This window comes from Mustela putorius, unplaced genomic scaffold, assembly GCF_011764305.1.
Source record: "Mustela putorius furo isolate JIRA1106 unplaced genomic scaffold, ASM1176430v1.1 tig00003875_pilon_pilon_pilon, whole genome shotgun sequence".
Taxonomy (NCBI): Eukaryota; Metazoa; Chordata; class Mammalia; order Carnivora; family Mustelidae; genus Mustela; species Mustela putorius.
The window spans coordinates 3,171,001-3,193,576 of record NW_025422026.1 but is presented as its reverse complement, the minus strand read 5'-3'; the positions used below and the strand labels follow the sequence as shown (position 1 = coordinate 3,193,576).

General features: G+C 43.3%; 1 protein-coding gene across 1 annotated transcript in view; it reads left to right on the top strand.

The window, feature by feature from the left end:
* The window catches only part of ADAMTSL3 (ADAMTS like 3), a 339,169-nt gene that overhangs the window by 299,500 nt on the left and 17,093 nt on the right, over positions 1-22,576 (top strand). The window contains exons 23-24 of the mRNA XM_045067215.1: positions 13,856-14,038; positions 16,433-16,549. Coding sequence (XP_044923150.1) covers positions 13,856-14,038; positions 16,433-16,549 — 300 coding nt within the window. The remainder of the gene's footprint in view (positions 1-13,855; positions 14,039-16,432; positions 16,550-22,576) is intronic.

The following is a 22,576-nucleotide window of genomic DNA, read 5'->3' as shown; positions in this document are numbered from 1 at the left end:
GCCAGGAGTCTTGATGGGCCTCTCTCTGGCTCACAAAGGGCACCTTCTCACTGCTTCTGCACAGGGAAAGAGAGGGGGCAGAGCGCGGGAGAGGAGGTGACGGAGAGGGGGGCAAAGAGAGAGGGAGAGAGGGAGAGACCCGCTCTGGTTTCTTCCTCTTCTTATAAAGGGCACTAATCCCGGCACAAGGTCTCCACCCTCCTCACCTCCCCTGGACCTGATTACCTTCCAAAAGCCCTTGCTCCAAATACCCACCACACGGAGGGGGAGGGCTTCTGCATACGGATTTGGTAGTGGGGAGCAGGGGAGGGGCATATACATCCATGCGAGAACCACAAACACTTTCAACTCAGCTGACTGGCTGAGCACCTGCTGCGTGCCCAGCTGAGGACAAGGAGCTCCCAGGAAGCTGTAGAACTGCCCGCGAGACAATGTTGCAAGCACGATAGTGTCTGAATGAGTCTCTGCAGGAACTGGGAGGGGAGGACAAGCACCTCAGTGGCAGAGGCACCCCCAGGAGTGGACCAAGGCCAGAAGGTGGGAACAGTGCAGAGGAGTGAAGGGTGGGCCTGTGGACAGGACACTAGCTGATGACGGTGCACGGCCTGCGGCAGGAGGGACGTGGCCGGACGGTTAGGAGGTGGGACTGGGAGTGTGGTTAGAGCCAGGCTTCCCAGGCGGGCCATGTGCTTCTGGAGGCGGGCAGGGGCCAGCGCTCTGCTCCCTCTGACCTCACACGAAGAGACGGTTTGAGAGTAGGGAAGCCAGCCGAGAGGTTGTTTCCGCAATTAAGGGAAGAATTATGGTCCTGAGCTATAGCAGTGACCACAGCCGTGGGCAAGAGGAGACGGGATCCAAAGGAGTCGCGAGTTAGAAATGATTTTTACAAACTTGGTGGCAAATTACCCGTGGAGAACAACAAGGCAGGAGCCAGGAGTGGCTCTGAGGTCTGAGGTGGGTGACCAGTTGGATGGGGGTGCTGTGATGATGATGGAAGGGGGAGAAGGCATTGGTCTAGGATGTGCGGGATTTGAGCTATGTGGGGTCCATGCTGATGGCAAAGGTCCAGGAAGACCATCAGTTTTGGGTTTGTTTGTTTTAACAGTGTTAGGTTAGTTTCAGGTGTACTATATAGTGACTCAACAATTCTGCTCATTCCTCAGTGCGCATCGTGACGAGTGTGCTGTGCATCCCCTTCATCTTTTCCCGCCCCCTCCCCCCACCCCCTCACCTCCACTGGTGGCCACCAGCTTGTTCTCTAGCTCAGAGTCTGCTTTTCGGTTTCTATCTCTTTCTCCCTCTCTGTCTTCTTTTAAAACCTTGTTCATTTGTTTCTTAAATTCCACATATGACTGAGATCATATGGTATATGTCTTTCTCCAGCGGACTTACTCCACTGAGCGTGATACTGTCTCGCTCCATCCATGTTGTTACAGATGGCACAATGTCACTCTTTTCCGTGGCTGAGCAGGAACCATACGCAAACCACATCTTTATCCTTTACTGATGGGCACTGGGGCTGCCTGCATAGTTCGGCTGTTGTAGAGAATGTTGCCGTGAATATCGGGGTGCACGTATTCCTTTGAATTAGTGGGTTTTTTTTTTAATTCTTTGGGTAAATTCCCAGTAGTGTGATTGCTGGATCCTATGGCAGTCCTATTTTTAATTTTTTGAGCGGCCTCCGTACTGTTTTCCAGAGTGGCTGCACCAGCTTGCGTTCCCAGCCACAGTGCACGAGGGTTCTCCGGCCTCCACGTCCTCGCCAACACTTGCTGTTGCTTGTCTTTGTGATTTTAGCCCTTCTGACAGTGATTGCATTTCAACCAGCATCTATTCCCTCCTTCTGGAAATACTTCCTTCTTGGCTTCTGGGAAACCACTTTCTCCATTCTACTCTCCAAGCTCTGTCGCCTGTTTCTTTTCAGTCTCCTGTGCTGGCTTCCCCTCATCTCTGTGGTCTGTACGAGGAAGTGCCCTGGGGCCAGTCCCAGACATTCTCCGATCTCCCGCTGTCCTCACTCCCTTATCAACCTCAGCCGCGCTCAAGGACACTAACGACATCAGTATCGATAACACCGGCCACTCCCAAGTTTGGGTTTCCAGCCCAGACCTCTCCTCCAAGCTCTAGCTGAGCAGATCCAAGTGCCTCCCCAGCATCTCTCTGTGACTATCAGATGTTGAAGACCTAACAAATTTAAATTGAATTCCTGAGTTTTTCTCCCAAATGGGCTGCTGTCATAGACTTTCTTACCTTAGAGAATGCCAATGCCCTTATAACAGGTGCTCGGACCATTTTTTTTTTATAAACATAATAATATATTTTTATCCCCAGGGGTACAGGTCTGTGAATCGCCAGGTTTACACACTTCACAGCACTCACCAAAGCACATACCCTCCCCAATGTATTCCATAATCCCACCCCCTTCTCCCAACCCCCCTCCCCCCAGCAACCCTCAGTTTGTTTTGTGAGATTAAGAGTCACTTATGGTTTGTCTCCCTCCCAATCCCATCTTGGTTCATTCATTCTTCTCCTACCCGCTTAGCCCCCATGTTGCATCACCACTTCCTCATATCAGGGAGATCATATGATAGTTGTCTTTCTCCGCTTGACTTATTTCGCTAAGCATGATACGCTCGGACCATCATCTCTCGGCTGGATTGTGATAACAGCCTCCTCCGTGGTCCCCCCCCACCTCTGTCCTTGTGCCCTGCGATCTGTTCAGGCAATCAAAGCAGCTCTTCGAAAGACTTCCTGTCATTCCTCAAAGCCTTTAGAATAAAAGCCAAATCTTCCCAGTGATCGGCAGAGCTGAGATCTGAGCCCTCTCCCCACCTGCCCCTGCTCTGCCCTTGTCTCCTAGCGCACCTCCCTCACTCCCACCTCTGCAGCCCCAGTGTTCTTTCCTGCCCCTCCGAAGTAGCAGGAGAGTGCCGAGGAAGCCTACAGAGCTGCCTCTCAGAAGAGCATTTTCAAAGGCAGAAAATAAAATACATCCTATTATAAAGAAAACCAGCTATCAAATTCCAGACATGAAAATGTTAATTTCTCAAAAGTGTGATCTAATAGTATAAATGCTTCTTTCCAATGATGCACGCAACTCGAAATCTAGCATCAGGTCCAATAACTACCATAATCTCAAAGTAGTGGTGGCATAAAAGATATTTTGAGGTATCCATACGATGGTCATGCGGAATGGAAATATTTATCCGTGGTTTCCATTAGCAGCAGTCAAGAGTACTGCTGCCTTGGATTGTTGCTTATGTTCATAGATGATGGAAATGCTTAATGTCACCTAGAATTAGTGGAAAGGTCATAAACCTTGATTTCCATCTGCGAACCCGGCTGAGGTTAATGGACCCCACGGGAAGAATGTGGTTCTGGGCCGAGGCACCTGCTGTCCCTCCTCCTGAGTGAGAGCCCCACGTGGCCTCCTCAGCCTGGCTAAAGGCCTCGAGTAGACATTCTTTCAAGTTAGAATTGACAGCACTGTTGCTTCCATGTTTTTTACCATGGAGGCATAATGAAGAAGCCAATGTATCCGAAATGCTTCAGGATCTCTCCCTGGAAGAGGTTTTATAACTTAAGAAAAACCTCATTTACTTAAACTAATTAATTATAGGAGGTAAGTCTGAATTAAGATCCTTGAATTATAATATTTTCAAACTTCTGTATAGCTTTCAAAAATGCTTAGTCACGAATTAACTCAATAGGAGTTCTTAAAGGAATCTCCTGGAATTAGTAAATAATTTAAATTCACATATATGGAGGCTGGTGAAGGGTTTGAAGAGATTTTTTGAAATAATTTTCACCATTTTTTTAAAATGATTTATTTATTTATTTATTTATTTGACAGAGAGAGATCACAAGTAGGCAGAGGCAGGCAGAGAGAGAGAGGGGGAAGCAGGCTCCCTGCTGAGCAGAGAGCCCGATGTGGGACTTGATCCCAGGACTCTGAGATCATGACCTGAGCCGAAGGCAGCGGCTTAACCACTGAGCCACCCAGGTACCCCAATTTTCACCTCTTTAATCAAAATATTTAAGGAGGTTATTTTCTTCCTAGCTAGTACAACCCTTCACTAAATTACCATGGATCCCAAAATAGTTGTGCGTGAAGGTATGAAGATCTCACCACAGAGTCCATATTTTATCACCTCCTCTGTTTGGGAGAGAACATTGCCATGAATAACCAAGAAGTATCTTGGAGATATAATGATTTTCATCTGGTGGATCCATTCCCTTGTTCAGCTCATTTCTGCATTTGGCAAATATTCCTGTATTTATTTACTCTGCCAGACGCTGTCCTCATAGCCTGCTGGGGAGGCCTGAGATTAATGCAGTAATGATGTTCTGAAAGAGTGCTGGTTGTAGAAGGCCCCTAAAAAACACGAGTTGAGTAAGTATATACAAGGAAGGGTGAGTGGACGAATGAATGAATGGATCTCATGAGTATCTTAGAGCTGGGGGGGGGGGGTCCCAAGAGATAGTGTAACTCAGTCTCTTGCCCTCAGTCTTGTCAGTTTTGAGCAATATGGTGTAAGACCTTCAGGAAACCACAAATCCACTGCTGTAGTCTTTAGGCAGAAAATTGGCCCCTCCTAATGTTACCATTTGAAATAATAATAAAGCGTGCAAAAGACATCAAGCATCGGGAGCCCAAGTGTCCATTTGGACCTGGATGAGGCAACAAGGAATTTCTGCTCATTAGAGCTCTGAGCCAGAATGCCGAGGTTGTGCAGCAAAAATGATGTTGCACACTCGAGAGACACATGAAGCATATCCACTGTATGAAAAGAGTAAATGTTAGGTTGCACATGTGTTGTGTCTCCCCAAAACTCTAGAGAGGCAAGATGAAAACAAAGAGAAGTTTAAAAAAATAAAACTGTTGGTTTATTTGCTAGTTTATTTAACTGAAATTTGCTAAAAGAGGGGATCTTAAAGGTACCTACCTCAAAAAAGAAACGGTAACCATGTGACAGGATTTAGGTGTTAGCTAATGAAGAAGTGGTATCAGTCGTCTTGCAACATACAAGTGTATCAAACCAACAACCACAGTGTTCTGTGTCCATCATAGTTCAGTAGAGTGGCGGGGGCGGCGGCGGTGGGCGGGGGGACCAGCTAGGAGAGAGACAGAAATAAAAATAGGGCTAGAAAGTGTTTTTTAAAAAATCAATGAGAAGTAAAGCCAGAATTAGAAGCAGAAAATAAAACACTCAAAATGAAAGGGGGCACCTGGGTGGCTCAGTGGGTTAAGCCTCTGCCTTTGGCTCAGGTCATGATCTCAGGGTCCTGGGATTGAGCCCCACATTGGACTCTCTGCTCAGCGGGGAGCCTGCTTCCCCACCCCCCCGCCTCTCTGCCTACTTGTGGTCTCTGTCAAATAAATAAATAAAATCTTTTAAAAAATAAATAAAATGAAAGGAGTAAAGTAGGAGCAAGGTCAGGCTTGCTAGCAGAAAGCCAAAGGCAAGAGCAGCGAGCTAAAAACCATGGTACCTGGTGATGGACTTGGAGGAGAAAGAGTTACCACCCAACTGGTGTTCCTGAGCAAGAGATGGAGCCAAAGGAACAGACACAGAACTTAGAGAAGAGGGGGGGAGGAGAGGAGAGGAGAGAAGGTTTTACTGAGTGGAAACAATGACTGTTTTACAGACAAAATGCCCCAGTGTGTTCCAGGCAAAATTGCTGAACAAAGACTATCTCCTGATCATATCCAGGGAAAAGTTTTGAAAATTTTGGTAATAGAAAGAATCCTGCAGAAATCCAAAAAGATAAAAGGAACCAACAACAGATTGCTGTATTTATTTATTTTTTAAAATATTTTATTTATTTGACAGACAGAGATGACAAGCAGGCAGAGAGGCAGGCAGAGAGAGAGGAGGAAGCAGGCTCCCTGCTGAGCAGAGAGCCCGATGCGGGGCTCGATCCCAGGACCCTGAGATCATGACCTGAGCCGAAGGCAGTAGCTTAACCCACTGAGCCACCCAGCATCCCCAGATTCCTTTAAGAATAATAAAAAGTCTGCTTGCTTTTGGTGATCCAGGAAATCATTGCCAGACCAATGTCAAGAAGAATCTATTCTCCTGTATTTTCTTCTAAGAGTTTTACAGTTTCAAATCTTATGTTCGTCTTTAATCCATTTTATTTTAAATAAATATATATGTGTATATATTATTATATTATATTATTTTGCTTATTTGTATTCTAATCTTGGAGTTTTTTTTCCTTTATTCTAATTTTGGTTTTAGCTTTTTCATCTCTTTCTAGTTCCTTGAAGGGTAAAGCTAGGTTATTAGAGATCTTCCTTCTTTTGGAACATTGGTATTTAATGCTATCAACTTCTTTCTAGTACTGCTTTTTTGCCTCCCACAGGTCTTGCTATGTTGTATGTTTATTTTCATTTGTATTAGGTATTTTCTAATTTCCCTTTTCATTTCTTCTTTGACTCAGTGGTTGCTTAAGACTGTCTTGGTTAATTTCTACATATCTGAATTTTCCAATTTTCCTTCCGGTGCTGATTTCTAGTTTTATGCCCTTGTGGTTGGAAAAGATGCTTTGTGTAGTTTCAGCCTTATTAAATTTGTTGAGACTTGTTTTGTACCCTAATATGTGATCTACCTTGGAGAATGTTTCCTGTGCACTTGAGAAGAGTGTATATCATGCTATTGGTGGGCGGCATAGTCTACGTCTGCCTGTTAAGCCTCTTTAGTTAATAGCGCAGTTCAAGTCTACTGTTTCCTGATTAATTTTCTGTGTGGGCATCCTGTCCATTGCTGAAAGTGGGATATGGAGGTCCCCAACTACTATTGTATTGCTATGTGTTTCTATTTACAGATCTGTCAGTGTTAGTTTTATGTATTTAGGTGCTCCAATACTTAGAGCATATATAGTTATGATTGTTATATATTTATGATTGTTATAGTTTCCTGAAGAATTGACTCTCTTATCAATATATACGATCTTTACATCTTGTAACAGTTTTTTTTTTAATTTAATTTTATTTTTTCAGTGTTCCAAGATTCATTGTTTATGCACCCCACCCAGTGCTCCGTGCAGTCCGTGCCCTGCCCTCCTTAATACCCACCGCCAGGCTACCCAGCCCCTACTGCTCTCCCCTCCAAACCCTCAGTTTTGTAACAGTTTTGACTTGAAGTTATTTTGTCTAGCGTAAACACAGATACCCCTGCTCTCATCAGGTTACTGTTTGCAGGGAGTATCTTTTTCCATCCCTTCACTCTCAGTCTATGTCTGTAAGTCTTTTTTGTAGGCAGCTTACAGTTGGATCTTTTCTTGAAATCAATTCAGCCACTCTGTGCCTTTGATTGAAGAGCTTGATCCATTTATGTTTAAAGTAATTATTGACAGGTAAGGACTTAGGATTGTCACTTTGTCCATTTCTTTCCTGTCTTATTTGTGGTCCTTTCATCTCTTTTCCTCTACTCCTGTCTTCCTTTGTGATTTGTCGATTGTTTTAATAGTGACATGCTTCAGGGTTTTCTTTTGCATCTCTACTGTAGGTATTTTTTGTGGGGTTACATAAATCATCTAATAGTTATAATTGATTAATTTATAGTTATAATTGATTAAAATTAGTTAATTTTAAGGGGATAACAATCTAATACAAAAACTCTATACTTTGTACCTCTCCATCTTCCCACTTTATGTTACACTTACATGTTTTTACATTGAGTATCCTTTGACAAATTTTCGCATTTATAGTCTTACTCCTTTTGTCTTTTAACTTTTATACTACAGCTAAAAGTGATTTATCCTGCTCCATTAGTATTATGGTATTCTGTGTTTGTGAATATATTTACCTTTTCTCATGAGTTTTATACTTTCCTATGCTTTTGTGTTATTGTTTTGTGTCCTTTTATTTCAATGTGCAGAACTCTCTAGCATTTCTTTTTTTTTTTTAAGATTTTACTTATTTATTTGAGAAAGAGAATGAGAGAGAAAGAGAGAGAGAGAGAGAGCTTGAGAGAGAGAGAGAGCATGAGAGGAGAGAGGTCAGCAGGAGAAGCAGACTCCCTGCTGAGCAGGGAGCCCGATGCAGGACTCGATCCTGGGACCCCAGGACCATGACATGAGCCAAAGGCAGTGGTTTAACCAACTGAGTCACCCAGGTGCCCCTCTCTAGCATTTCTTGTGCAGCTGGTCTAATGATGATGAACCCACTTGGCTTTTGTCTGGGAAGGTTTTTATTTCTCTTTCATTTCTCAAGGACAGTTTTGTTAGGTGTATTATTGGTTGGCCACTTTTTCTTTCAGTAATTTAAATATATCATCAATATTTCATGGCATTGATATACTGTAAGTTAGTTAATGGGTCCCTGTTGTTGGATATGTGACATGTTTCCAGTCTTTTGCTTTTATACAGCTGCATAAATAGAACATTTTTGTATGCAGGCATATTAAGTGCATTGATGCCTAGAAAAGGGGATTACTAGTTTAAAGGAGAAATGAAATTGTAATTTTGGAAGAGTTTGCTAAACTGCTGTCAATCAGTTTATTTTTTTAAGTAAATTGTAACATTAGTGGAACTTAAAATACAGCATTTAATTTCTACTTTATGAGATAAAAGGGAACAAAGAAAGGATAACCAAAAGTCAAAGACCCATAAAATCAGAAAGCATCGGACAATGAGAAGGTAAACCCAGACATATCTGTAATTACCCTAAATATTAATAGGGTTAACATTGCTCTTAAAAGCAAAGGCTCTTAGATTGGATTTCCAAATAAAACCTAATGATACACTATTACAAGAGATATTCCCAAATTAGAGTTATACAGAAAACTGTAAAAATTGTACAAAACAGATTAAGCAGAAGCAAACAGAAACAGAATAACTAGCAGTCATAATAGTCAAATCAGGCAGGACAGGATGGAAGACCCTTAAAAAAGATCAAAAGACAACCATTAAAGAAATGAAATCCACAGTAACCTGTAGTCAACACGAACAGTCATGTGTTAGTTAAGATATAATGCATAAAAACAAAACCAAGAAAAACATAAGGAAAAACTGTGATGAACAGAGATGGGAGCACTTTTTTCCGAAAAGGAGAGCTCAAGGAAAAGCAAGTTAGTAAGGACTACTAAAATAATATAAGACTTAATCATAAACATTTAACCTTTCACCCTGAAAAAATTAATATGCCTCCAAGAATATATGGAATTCAAGAATATATAGAACACTTACTGGAAAAAAAAAAAGGATTGTATATTACGCCACAAATACACCTTAGATGTTTCAAGAAACAGAAGTTGTATGGACTGCATTTTTTTTTAAAGATTTTATTTATTTATTTGACAGAGTGAGATCACAAGTAGGCAGAGAGGCAGGCAGAGAGAGAGGAGGAAGCAGGCTCCCCGCTGAGCAGAGAGCCCGATGCGGGACTCGATCCCAGGATCTTGAGATCATGACCTGAGCCGAAGGCAGCGGCTTAACCCACTGAGCCACCCAGTGCCCTGGACTGCATTTTCTGATTACAGCACTAAAGGCACAACTCCCTTGCAGAAGGTCAGGTGATTAAAATGCCGACAAGTTGGAAATTTTACAATTCCTTGCCAAGGAAGATGCGAACCAAAGAGAAAATCAGATGCGGTTACCACCCATGCGGAAAATCCTCCTGTCCCACAGATTTTATCCTGCACCCTCACCTACGCTCACTTCGTGCATTTCCCTGTCATCATCTCATCGAGTTCCAGTATTCCAATCCTCATTTCTGGGCTAACACTCACACCCCCAGTCTAGGCGTCTCCCCCGGGGCTCCAGATCCGGTCACTCGTGCTCGGATGTCGTCCGGCTCTCTCGGTCCCAACACACGGACAGAAATTTCTCACGTACTCGGTGCCGATCTGCCCTTCCCCAGGTTTACCTGTTTCAGTTCATGTCACCACCCTCTGTCTGCGGGGCGTCCTATGTCCTTCTCTCTTTCATTTCCCCCTGTAAAGTCATTCGCTGTGTCCGAGGGTGTTTTCCTCTGTGATACACAGGAAGCTGACCTGTGTCTCTCTAGACCCACTGCTCCTGCCTCTATGTCCAACCTTTGTCTCTCGCTTTTATAGCCACCCACATGGTCTTCCTGACCCGTGGAGCCCATCTCCCTTGTTTTACATCACATCCAGGTGTTTAAAAATTAATTAATTATTTTTTCGTTCCTTCCCCTCTTTCTTACTCCTTCTCTCTCTCTCTCTCTCCCTTCCTTCCTTCCTTCCTCTTTCTTTTTGGAGAGAGGGAGTGAGAGTGCAAGCAGGGCGGACAGAGAGAGGGGTGGGGATCTTAAACAGGCTCCACCCCCAGCATGGATGGAGCCCAATGCAGGGCTTAGTCTCACAAGCCTGAGATCATGACCGAAGGACCCTGAGATCACAACCGGAGCCCAAACTCAAGAGTCCGATGGTTAACCGACGGAGCCACCCAGGCGGATCCTGCTCAAGCGCCCATCTGGTATTTTCAGATTGTTTAACAGGATCATTGCTGAAAATACTTACATTGGTTCCCATTTCCCTTAAAACAATTCAGTCCAATTCCTTTCTGTGCAGAGTAAATTTTGCATTTATGGCCACCTGCTCACCTCTCAGCCCATCTGCCCTCACTCCTCGACCATGTCCTTTAAGCCCCGGTCATAACAAACGTGCCTGGTTCCCCAAAGGCGCTCTATTTCATTCTGTGTCTAGGACTTAATGCCCGCTGTTCCCTGGGCCTCAAACAATCTGTCCACCGCTGCTCTCCCCTTCACTTGACGTGTTTCTCCTCGTCCTGAGGTATTAGGTTAGGTGTTCTTCAGGTGGGGAATCTTCCCAACTCCTCAGTTTGCATTAAGAGCAGTTGCTTGGGGGCACCTGGGTGGCTCAGTGGGTTAAGCCGCTGCCTTCGGCTCAGGTCATGATCTCAGGGTCCTGGGATCGAGTCCCGCATCGGGCTCTCTGCTCAGCAGGGAGCCTGCTTCCTCCTCTCTCTCTGCCTGCCTCTCTGCCTACTTGTGATCTCTCTCTGTCAAATAAATAAATAAAATCTTTAAAAAAAAAAAAAAAAAGCAGTTGCTCGGTGACGGCCTCCATGTTCTCCTTTATCATAAGCCCTTACCTCCTTTTACTGCAATCACCTGTTTCCCTCCAAAGCCATCCCTTAAAATTAAGTTTTTTTTTCTTTTTCCTTTTTTTTTTTAAATTAAGTTTCTTGTGGGGCTTAGTTCACCATCATACCCTTAGCCCAGCATTAAGCCTCATGTGAAGTAGGTAGTTTAGAAGCATTCTTTGAATGAATGAATGGTGATAATTGTATTGCATTTCAAAATGCAAGATATGGGGCGCCTGGGTGGCTCAGTGGGTTAAGCCGCTGCCTTTGGCTCAGGTCATGATCTCAAGGTCCTGGGATCGAGTCCCGCATCGGGCTCTCTGCTCAGCAGGGAGCCTGCTTCCTCCTCTCTCTCTGCCTGCCTCTCTGCCTACTTGTGATCTCTCTCTGTCAAATAAATAAATAAATAAAAATCTTTAAAAAAAAAATGCAAGATATATAGTCAAAGCTGTACTCAAAAGGAAATTAATAGCTTCGAATGTTTTAATTTTAAAATAAGAAAATTAAAATGAACTCAGGATCAACTCAGAGACTTAGAAATCTCCATGTAAGCTAGAAATAAAAGGATATTTCTTTGCGTTGACAACAACTATCAGACACTAAAAGCAAATATCAGGCTTCAGGAGGAAGCTTTAGTAATATTCCCTTTAAAGTTGGAAATAAGACAAATATACTTGTTGTAACTGCCCCAGTTCTGCATGTTTTAGAGACATTAGTCAATGCAATTGACATTAGTCAATGCAATGCAATACTTAGAAAGAATAGGTACAAATATTGGAAAAGGAGAGATAAGATTATCAGTGTGTAGGTATGATTGCTTTTTATTTAATTTGTATGTGTGTATGTATTTATTTATTATTTTTTTTAGAGAGAGAGAGAGCATGAGCAGCAGGGGAAGTCCAGAGGGCAGGAGAGAGAATCTTAAGCAGGCTCCATGCCCAGCACAGAACACAATATGGGGCTTGATCTCACGACTCTGAGATCATGACCTGAGCCAAAATAGTTAGACACTTGACCAACTGAGCCACCCAGGGGCATCTGGTTGTTTACCTTTAAAAAAACCCAAACAGATCAACTGAAAACTATTCAAAATGCAGTTGACCCTTGAATGACACAAGTTTGAACAGTGTAGGCCCACCTTTAAGTGGATTTTTTAAAATAAATGCAATGCAGTCCTGTAAATGCGTTTTCTGTTCCTCATGGTTTTTTTAATAACATTTTTCTCTCGCTGACTGTGGTCTAAGAATATAGGCTTCAAAGCATATAACACACAAAATACGTGTAGTTGACTGTGTGTGGTATTGGTGGGCTTCTGTTCAACGGCAGACTGTCGGTACTTAAGTATGGGGGAGTTAAACTCACATGGAATTTTGACGGCAGGGGAGAGGAGTCAGTATCCCTAACCCCCACGTTGTTCAAGCGTCAGCTGTAATGAAGTTCAGGGAGATGATAATACAAGAGAAATACACAAGTATTCACAGCTTCCCATAGCTTTATTGTCAGCAACAGACCATCATAAAACATATTTTTTAGAAGTCTGCTTACTTTGGCAATAAACACACGGTGCCTAGGAATGAGTTCATCAAGAATATGCGAGACCTACCTACATTATGGGTAAGAGATCCGTTCTGGAATAAACCATGTGGGTGTGAATCTTGGCTCCAGTGTGTACTAGCTGGTGACCTCAGGAGAGTCCGGACATCTCCGTGTGCATGTGTTTGTAGACGTAACTAGGAAGGCAGATGCACGTGTGATAGCACTTCTCTGGGTGTTCAGGCTCCAGCCCACCGTTGACTTGCCCAGCTTCCTCAGCTGTAACCTGGAGCCAACCAGACCTGCTTCCCAGGGCAGAGAACAGCTGTGGGACTCCGTGTCACAGGCTTCACAGGGCATGCATCTTGCCTAAGATCAGGAACATTGCAAATGTCATGATGAGAGCTGTGACACCTGCTTCTGGGCATAAAACCTCACCAGGCCTGAACATTCCCTCTAAGCAGAGCCCCGAGGAGGAAAACATGTCGCCAAAACCACTTACCTATGGCTGGATCTCGGGGTCTTCTGAGGCCGCCCCAAGAGAGGTTCTTCTGAGTTTTGCATTTCATACCCCAGCAAAATGCTAAGACTTCTCAAGATGGCAGGGGACAAAATTCTATTTCTCATGCTTCTCTCTCTGTCCAGAGGGGATGCTTACAATCTCCGTGCCTCGCTACGTCAACCCAGACTCAAAACTCAACACTTTGTGTTCCCTGAAATTATCCTCCTAGGATCAATGACCCAAGTGTTTTTTTTTTCCCCCCTAAGGATTTTATATTTTTTTCTGAAGGAGGGATGTTTTGTGGTCGATGGGCAAGTGTTAAAGATTCGTGTTAGATATTTCTGCTTTCCGGAGACTTCTTTGTGATAACTCAGCCCTGGGCATTTCTCTCTGTCTCTGCCTCCAACTCCACCAAATCCTCTTTTCAGCTGCCCTCCTGCTGCCCCCACTCAGCTTTGTATTTCTTCCTTTTTCTGATATGGAGTCACCCCACCCTCTTTGGCTCCTGTTGACGTACAGACATACCCCAGCCAGGCGCCTCATCGACCAAAGCCTGTTGCATTAATGGAACTCGCTATCTGCCCTGGACGATCTGTAGAACTAGAAATAGCCATCTGTCCTGTTATATGTAGTTAAGCCCATTCGCTAACTTGTGGTTAAAATGCTAAACGGTATTTGTCCTGTGGTTCTGTGGCCCTATTCTTAAAGCAATTTGCCTTTGTCATATTTGTTTTTATTCCAAAGGTGTCCCTCAGCCTAATATAACTTGGTTGAAGAGAGGAGGATCTCTGAGTGACAATGTTTCCTTGCTTTTCAATGGATCCCTGTTGTTGCAGAATGTTTCCCTTGAACATGAAGGAACCTATGTCTGCACAGCCACCAATGCTCTTGGAAAGGCAGTGGCAACCTCTGTGCTCCACCTGCTGGGTAAGTGTCAAATGCTTCGGGTTTAAGGGCTTCCTGTAACATGTACAAAGCAGGACCCAGTCCATCTAATGGACATTAGATGGTTTTGACCATGGCTTGCCTCTGCCCACTTACAAACGAGCACCAAATCCGGCATTTTGTCCTACCAGTTCTTCTCTTGGAAGACTGTGACTTTCTTGCTAATATTTCTCTGCCCAAGAACTGGCATATAAGGTTTTCTGCCCAGAATCAAGACCCTTCGTGTACTGCCTCTATATTTGCTTATCTGTTGACCCCATCCCCCATTCCAGGCTACCAATGAGCTCTGTCCTAGTCCACATGGTTTCCTGCCCTGTGGTCCAAGAGACTCCCTTCTCTCATGCTGTATCCATAGAAGTATGACCTCTAGGAACACTGCTCTCCAAAGAAGTGTCCCTCACCGCCTTTCTCTTTGGAGAAATGTAGGGCCAACTTCTGTCTCTTACAGAAGAGTTCCTATCTCCTGCGTGAATCCCCTGGATTTTGTTTGACCTCTTTTCTCTGGTCTAACCATTTGGTCTCTGATTAAGTGCCAACACACACTGCTCTCCGATTGTTTCCCCTTTTAACTTACATTTCCTCGGCTAAATTACAAGCCCTTTAATTCTAGAGACCATGTGTGATTTTTTTTTTTTTTTGCACTCCTGAGGATATAATATAGTATAAGGCACACAGTAGGTACTCAATAAATACTAATCAATCGAGTCTTAAGACACCTTACACTTGGGTCAGTAATGTCATTTAGAGAAGTTCATTACAATATGCTATTGGCCCAGGATAACAAGCTGCTTCTGTTTCTGCTATCTGTAGGGATAATTTCTGGAGTTCAAAAAATTCTGATCACCAAAATGGGCTTTAAATTGTTGAGCTTTTGGGACTCAGTGAATAATACTCCTCTTCCCCATCAGGGTTTGGAACCAATTGAGAGTTGATGACAGGACTCCATCAGATGGACACTAGGGATCATTTGTTTTTCCTCTTTGTCTCACCAGCACCTAAGACAGGTGTAGTGAGTGTTAATTAAGTGTTTCACAGATGAATGAAGCTGAGTTGTTGGCAGACCTGGTATGAGATTATTATAGAATCCACTGCGGAGGGGCGCCTGGGTGGCTTAGTGGGTTGGGCCGCTGCCTTCGGCTCAGGTCATGATCTCAGGGTCCTGGGATCGAGTCCCGCATCGGGCTCTCTGCTCGGCGGGAAGCCTGCTTCCTCCTCTCTCTCTCTGCTTGCCTCTCTGCCTACTTGTGATCTCTCTCTCTGTCAAATAAAAAAAAAATAAATAAATAAATTAAAGAATCCACTGCGGAACCAAGAGGATGATGGAAAAGAGCCTTCTCCGTGGCTTTTCTTCTTGGCAGTTAGAGACACCTGGGGACATGCACAGGTGGTAGATGGCACTGTGGGGAGTTAGAACACTTGTCATGCCCAAAACACTTCGGTGTTCTTTAACTCTTCTGATGTTTGCCGGAGCACAGGGTTGTGGTGGTCATTTTTAATCCCACTGCATGAATGAGGAGATCTAGAACTCACAGAAAGTTTCCCTGGAGCCCAAATATATAGCCTTCTCTTTGAGCGTTCTTCTTACTACCCCTTGTGGACCATCATCACTGATCAGGAAGGCTCTGGTGTACCTCCATGTGGCCCTTCCCAAAGAGCCCCCACGGTCTTCTGGGATCTTGGAATGAAGATTTTCAACTGATGGGCTTGGCCAAGCCTGTCAGATTCTTGAATGTCTTCCCCGTGCTCTGAGAAGTGCCAGCCTTGTTCCTTGCTTCTGCTCCTCTCCACTCATGAAGCTGCGTGGCCATCTCTCAGCTGCGCCCCATACACCTCTTCTTTCAGGAGTCCCTCCCACCAAGCTCATGCCTTCACTTAACTTGACTGAGGAATTAAGAACGTCTTACACGAAACAGTGCATGGCATTCCTCCACCTCCCTGCTCTTAAAGCTTCATGGCCTTCCTGAAAGCCCACACTCCCCCCACGTGAGGTCCGCCATGAAACCTCGCTCGTTCTCTTGCTGCCGAGGCTCCTGTTGAGTGGAGGAACTCTGCGAGTCTCAGCTGCCGCCTCCAGTCCCTTCTGAAATTTTGGTGAATCCATTTTTTCCTGCCTTAGCAGGCTATAAACCCTGAAAACATGCAGAAATATCCCATGTTAGCAGAGTTACTCTAACTAAACTCCTACAGCACCCCCACACACCCAAACCCATATGTAACTCCCAGATCTGTGTGAGCCCAAGCCCCCAGGACAGAGCATTTCTTTGGAAAGAGCTGACTTCCTAGTAGTTGTCTTCTTTAAGAACACCCAAGCTGGGACAAGAAGGAGATATTGTTTAACTGGAAAACAAGACTTTTTTCTTTCTTTCTTTTTCTCAGAACAAAGACATTTGGACAGTAAAAGTGTATTTCCCAAGGACCGTAAAAAGCATATGCTCCAGGTGTCCAATGCTGGAACTGACAGCAGTGACCCAACAGGAGAACCCCTACCTCCAGGTTAGAGCTTTTGACTTTTTAAGGATTTACCATTTGTGAGGAGTTGCAAAGAAAAGGATTTAGCTACGAGACTCCATGTTTTACACTTCTCAACAAGTAAAATGATTCCTAGGCATTAGGCCAGCTTTCCCCTTGCCCTCAGACTTCTGTGGTTCAACTTGTTCCTTCCATATTGAAACATTTTTTATAAAGAAATCATTCCTGAGGAAGCCTGCAGAGCTCATATCCCAAACACGCTTCATTATTTGTGATACAACAGGGATTGGCTTTCCTGTTTTGAAATGATTGCCAACTTGGTAAATATTCACAGAGGGAAGATTTGCTAAGAATTCTGGAACCAATTCTTTCACTTTTCTCTTTTCATAAGTTTTTTCCCTATACTTACTAACTTTGTTATGCATCACTGTTGGGTCAGGAGAACCCAATATAAGTATTTCAAGCTTGCAAAACTCTTTAGGAGGCCAGGGGGGAGAGGTAGAGTTAAGAGAATCAGAAATGCTGGAATCACAGGAAAAAGGTACTGATGATCTCAGATTCCCATGACTCAGAAGCGAGTAAGTCACAGAAGGAGAAGCTTCTCTGTGGAGAAGCTACTATTCTGCTTCATGCTTTGTTATACCTCCTACACAGGAATAGTACTAGCTACATTGTTTTGGCCTTTTAAATCTTGAGAAAATGCCTCTCGTTTGCAGAACACATCCCAGAGGATAACTCTGCAGGTAGGGATTCTAGGCTTCCATAGTTCTTAGGCTTCCATATCTCAGATGCAGAGAGGGCATGGAAGAGGAAAATGGTGTTGGGACACCACTCACATTACCCACCACTGACATAACCCACCACTCACATAACCCACCACTCACATAACCCACCACTCACATAACCCACTCATGTTATTTATGACATCATTCTCCAGAACTCTTTATGTATTTCTTCTCCTCTTTCAGACACAATACTCCCATTGTAAAATGCACTATTATCCCCTCATTCCGCATTTGTCTTAGTCTGATTGGGCTGCTCTAACAAAAACCATAGACTGGGTGACTTACTGACAATAGACATTTATTGCTCCCAGTTCTGGAGCCTGCAAAGCCCCAGATCGGGTGTCTGATGAGGGCCCACTTGCTGTGTCCTTATGTGGCAGAAGGGGTGAAGAGGATCCTTGGGTCCTCTCCTGTAAGGGCACTAATCACATTCATGGGGGTCCCACCCTCATGACCTCCTCACTTCCTGAGGGTTGCACTACCTAAGACCATTTCACTGGATGTTAGGATTTGACGTCTGAATATTGGAGAGATGCAAACATTCGGTCTACAGGAACATGCAACAAGTGGTTGCCCAATGCCTACTCTTACCAGGCTGGGGATACAGAATTGACTTAGCCCTTGGGAAGCTCATCGTCTATACAGGGAGGCAGTCATGTAAACAGGTATTTGGAAGCAGAGGGACAAGTCCTGGAAGAGAAGGATGACCAAGTACACTGTCAGCACTAAGGACAGGGCTCTAACTCTCTGTGGAGAAGGCAACCACGTTTTCATGTAGCCCATGATGTTTGTTCTGGGAAGAGGAAGAAGAACATTCCAGGCAGAGAAACAGATGGACAAAGGCAGATAGGAATTCCACGCAGAAGGGAACATGAACTCAAGGAACTCCCTCAAATCAACTAATTTAAAGATTGAGTATTCATGAGGCCAAAACTGCTGGGAAAATTAAAGTCTTCAGAATATTTAAACATTTTGTTTATCAACACCACCTTCCTTGTTTAACCACCACACACACACACCCACACACACACACACACACAAACACACGTGCACATACATGTGCACACATTCTGGAATATGCCAGTTCTTCAACGGATCCTTACCATAGACTCACTTATTAATTGAACAAATACTGCTTGAGTACCCAATATATAACTTTCCCTGTCCTGGCAGCGGACAGTACGGAAGAGCTCCCCACCCTCATGGGCTTGGCTTTCCAGTAGGAGAGATGGACAAGAAACAAGGAAACAAACACATATTTCCCTGTGGTAAGTGCTATGAAGGAAGCAAAATAGAGTGATAGATAGCACAGTGATTCACAGAGCCACTTTGGAGGAGAAAGTCAGGACCAGCTCTCTAAGGAGGCGGTAGTTGAGCCCAGACCTAAACAATGAGATAGAGTCATCCATGTACAAAGATAAGGAAGGAGCATTTCTGGCAGTGGAAATAGTGAGTTCAAGGACCATAAACTGGGAACAAGCTTAGTTCAGTGTTTCAAGAAACAAAAAGAAAATTCATGTGATGGGGGCACAGTGGAGATAGAGGAAGGGGATAGGAAATGAAGTTGGAGGATGGCTGAGGACCAGATCATTCAGGGCTTGAAGGTCAAGGTAAAGACTAGAGTTTATTCCTGTTTTCCCAGCACCATTGGTTGAAGAGACTGTCTTTTCCCCATTGTATATTCTGGCCTCCTTTGTCATAGGATAATGGACCATATAAGCATGGGTTTATTTCTGGGCTTTCTATTCTGGTCTATTGATCCAGCTGTCTGTTTTTGTGCCAGTATTATACAATGAATGCAAAAAATGAAACTGGACCACACTCTTACACCATACATAAAAATAAACTCAAAATGGATTAAAGACCTAATTGTGAAACCTGAAACCATAAAAATTCTAGAGGAGGGCACAAGCAGTCATCTCTATGACATTGTCTGTAAAAATATTTTTCTAGATATGTATCCTTAGGCAAAGGAAACAAAAGCAAAAATAAACTATTAGGACTACATCAAAATAAAAAGCTTCTGCACCGTGAAGGAGATAATCAACAGAACAAAAAGATAACCTACTGAATAGGAGAAGGTATTTGCAGATTACATATCTGATAAGGGGTTAATATGCAAAATATATAAAGAACTTACACAGCTCAACACCAAAATAATAGTCTAATAAAAATGGGCCAAGGACCTGAGCAGACATTTGTCCATGGAAGACATCCACATGGCCAACAGACACGTGAAAAGATGCTCAACCTCACTCATCATCAGGGAAGTGGAAATCAAAACCACAATAAGGTATCACTACACACGTGTCAGAATGGCTAGAATCAGAAAGGCAAGAAATAGCAAGTATTGGCAGAATGTGGAAAAAAAGGAACTTCAGTGTACTGTGGGTGGGAATATTGGTAAATTGGTACAGCAACTACGGAAAACACTATGGAATTTCCTCAAAACCCTACAAACAGAACTACCATATGGTCTGGTAATTCCTCTATTGGGTATTTATCCAAACAGAATGAAAATACTAATTTGAAAACGTATATGCACCTATGTGTTTGTACCAGCATTATTTACAATAGGCCAGATGTGGAAGCAGCCCAGGTATCCGTCAATAGATGACTGGATAAAGAAGATGTGGGATATATAGATAATGGAGTATTACTCAGCCATAAAAAATGAAACTTCGCCATTTGCAGCAACATGGATGGACCTAGAGGACATAATGCTAAGTGAAATAGACAGAAAGACAAAGACCATATGATCTCACTCACACATCTAATTTTAGAAACACATGAACAAAGAAAGAACAAAATAGGTTAAAAAAACCACTCTTCAATACAGAGAGCAAATGGAGGGTTTCCAGAGGGGAGGTGGATGGAGGATGGGTGAGATAGAGGAAGGGGATCAAGAGTGAATGTATCACGGTGAGCACTGAGTAACGTATAGAATTATTGAATCACTGAAACGAGTGCAACACTCTATGTTCATTATACTTTAATTTAAAAGAAAAAAAGACTATAGAGTTTATTTCTAACATATGTGAAGCATTGAGAAGTCTTTTATGGAAATGAATATGATCTCCTTTTCAAATGCTCTTGTTTCCAAAATCATTAACCATTAGACAAAAAAATTATCAAATTGAACCTCATCGCAATTATTAAAATCTTCTCATCAAGGACACCATTAAGAATATGAACAGATAAACCATAGGCTGGGAGAGAGATAAGCCAAACATTTGTCTATTAAGAAAGTTACATCTAGAGTATATAAAGAACTCCTACAGGTTAACAATGAACTCTCCCCTCTCCCCCAAAAACAACGGGCAAAATACTTGCACAGACAGCTCACAAAAGAAGATACACGATGGCATCAGGGAAATGACAGTTAAACCTACAAAGACACAATGATTCCACGCTTTATAGAATGGTGAAAACCAAAAGACTGATCATGCCAGATTTGGGTAAGGATGTGAAGCTACTGGAACTCGTAGGCATTGATGGTGAAGTGTGCAATCTGGTACAACCACTCTGGAAAACTTCATGGTAGTTTCTTTTTTATTTTTTTTTAAAGATTTTACTTATTTATTTGGTAGAAATTACAAGTAGTCAAAGAGGCAGGCAGGGAGAGAGGAGGAAGCAGGCTCCCCACTGAGCAGAGAGCGTGATGCAGGGTTCCATCCCAGGACCCTGAGACCATGACCTGAGCCAAAGGCAGAGGCTTTAACCCACTGAGCCACCCAGGTGCCCCTGTGTGGTAGTTTCTAAGAGAGCTAAGCCGACATCAACATTTGACCCAGCAATTCCGCTCACAGGCAGTGACCCAAGAAAAGCAAAAACATGTTCACAAACAAATTTGTGCAGGAATGTTTACAGCAGCCCTCACTTCCTCATGGCACCCAGAAGGAGACAAGATAAACTATGGTATATTCATACTATAGAATATTATTCAGCACTAAACTATGTGCAGCAATACAGATGAATCTCAGAAATGGAATGGAAAGCCAGTGCCAAAGAGCTCATGAATGAAAGCCCAGGGCAGGTGACACTCACAGTGAATCTGATGGAAATGAACATGTAATTGTCTGGGTGGGGGAAGGGGATTGACCAAAATAATTCAGATTAAAATAATTGATTGAAATATTTGAAGATTAGGGTGCCTGGGTAGCTCAGTGGGTTAAAGCCTCTGCCTTCAGCTCAGGTCATGATCCCAGGGTCCTGGGATCGAGCCCCGCATCAGGCTCTTTGCTCGGTGGGGAACCTGCTTCCTCCTCTCTCTCTGCCTGCCCCTCTGCCTACTTGTGATCTCTGTCTGTCAAATAAATAAATAAAATCTTTAAAAAAATAATCATATGGTTTCACTTATTTGTGGAGCATAACAAATAGCATGGAGGACATGGGGAGTTAGAGAGGAGAAGGGAGTTGGGGGAAATTGGAAGGGGAGGTGAACCATGAGAGACTATGGACTCTGAAAAACAATCTGAGGGTGGGAGGTCGGGGTACCAGGTGGTGGGTATTATAGAGGGCACGGATTGCATGGAGCACTGGGTGTGGTGCAAAAATAATGAATACTGTTATGCTGAAAATAAAAAATAAATTTAAAAAAAGTAAAAATAATAATAATAATTTGAAGATTAAAGTTAGTTGAAAAATTTAAAGTTAATTTAAAGATCAAATTAGGAGGAAACTCTGGGTGATGAGTTGTTTGTATCTTGTAACTGAATTGTTTTATATCTTGATCATGCTTACAAAAGTGCATACAGGTGTGAAAACTCACGAAACTGCACACCGGATTTCTGAGCATTTATTGTATGTGAATGACACCTCGATTTAAAAAAAAAAAAACCCACCCGTGGTTTTAAAGAGGTGGATGTGCTTCCTGCCTCAAAGCATCAAGTTGTCTTCATGAAATATGGCGTAGTAGAAAGTGTTAGGTGTTGGGTCTGACAGACTTGGGCTCTAGATGAAGGACTTTGAGCAAGTCACTTCACTTTTTCCCTCTTTGGCAAATGGAACTGATCTAGTTCACAGGATGGCCATAAGGATCAAGGGACAAACTGATGGCCAGGTGTCTAATTCAGTACCCTCACCCAGGAGGTTCTCCATAAACCTGGCCATTTAAAAAAAATTTATTTCGAATAAACTGTCATCCTGGGGGCCAACTAAACATATGTAGGATTCTGCTTTGCAGAGGTTGCCATATGCAACTTCAGACAAAAATTCAAAATTCAGAGGGAAAATCTGGAAAACAATAAGTTAAAGAAACCGTTCT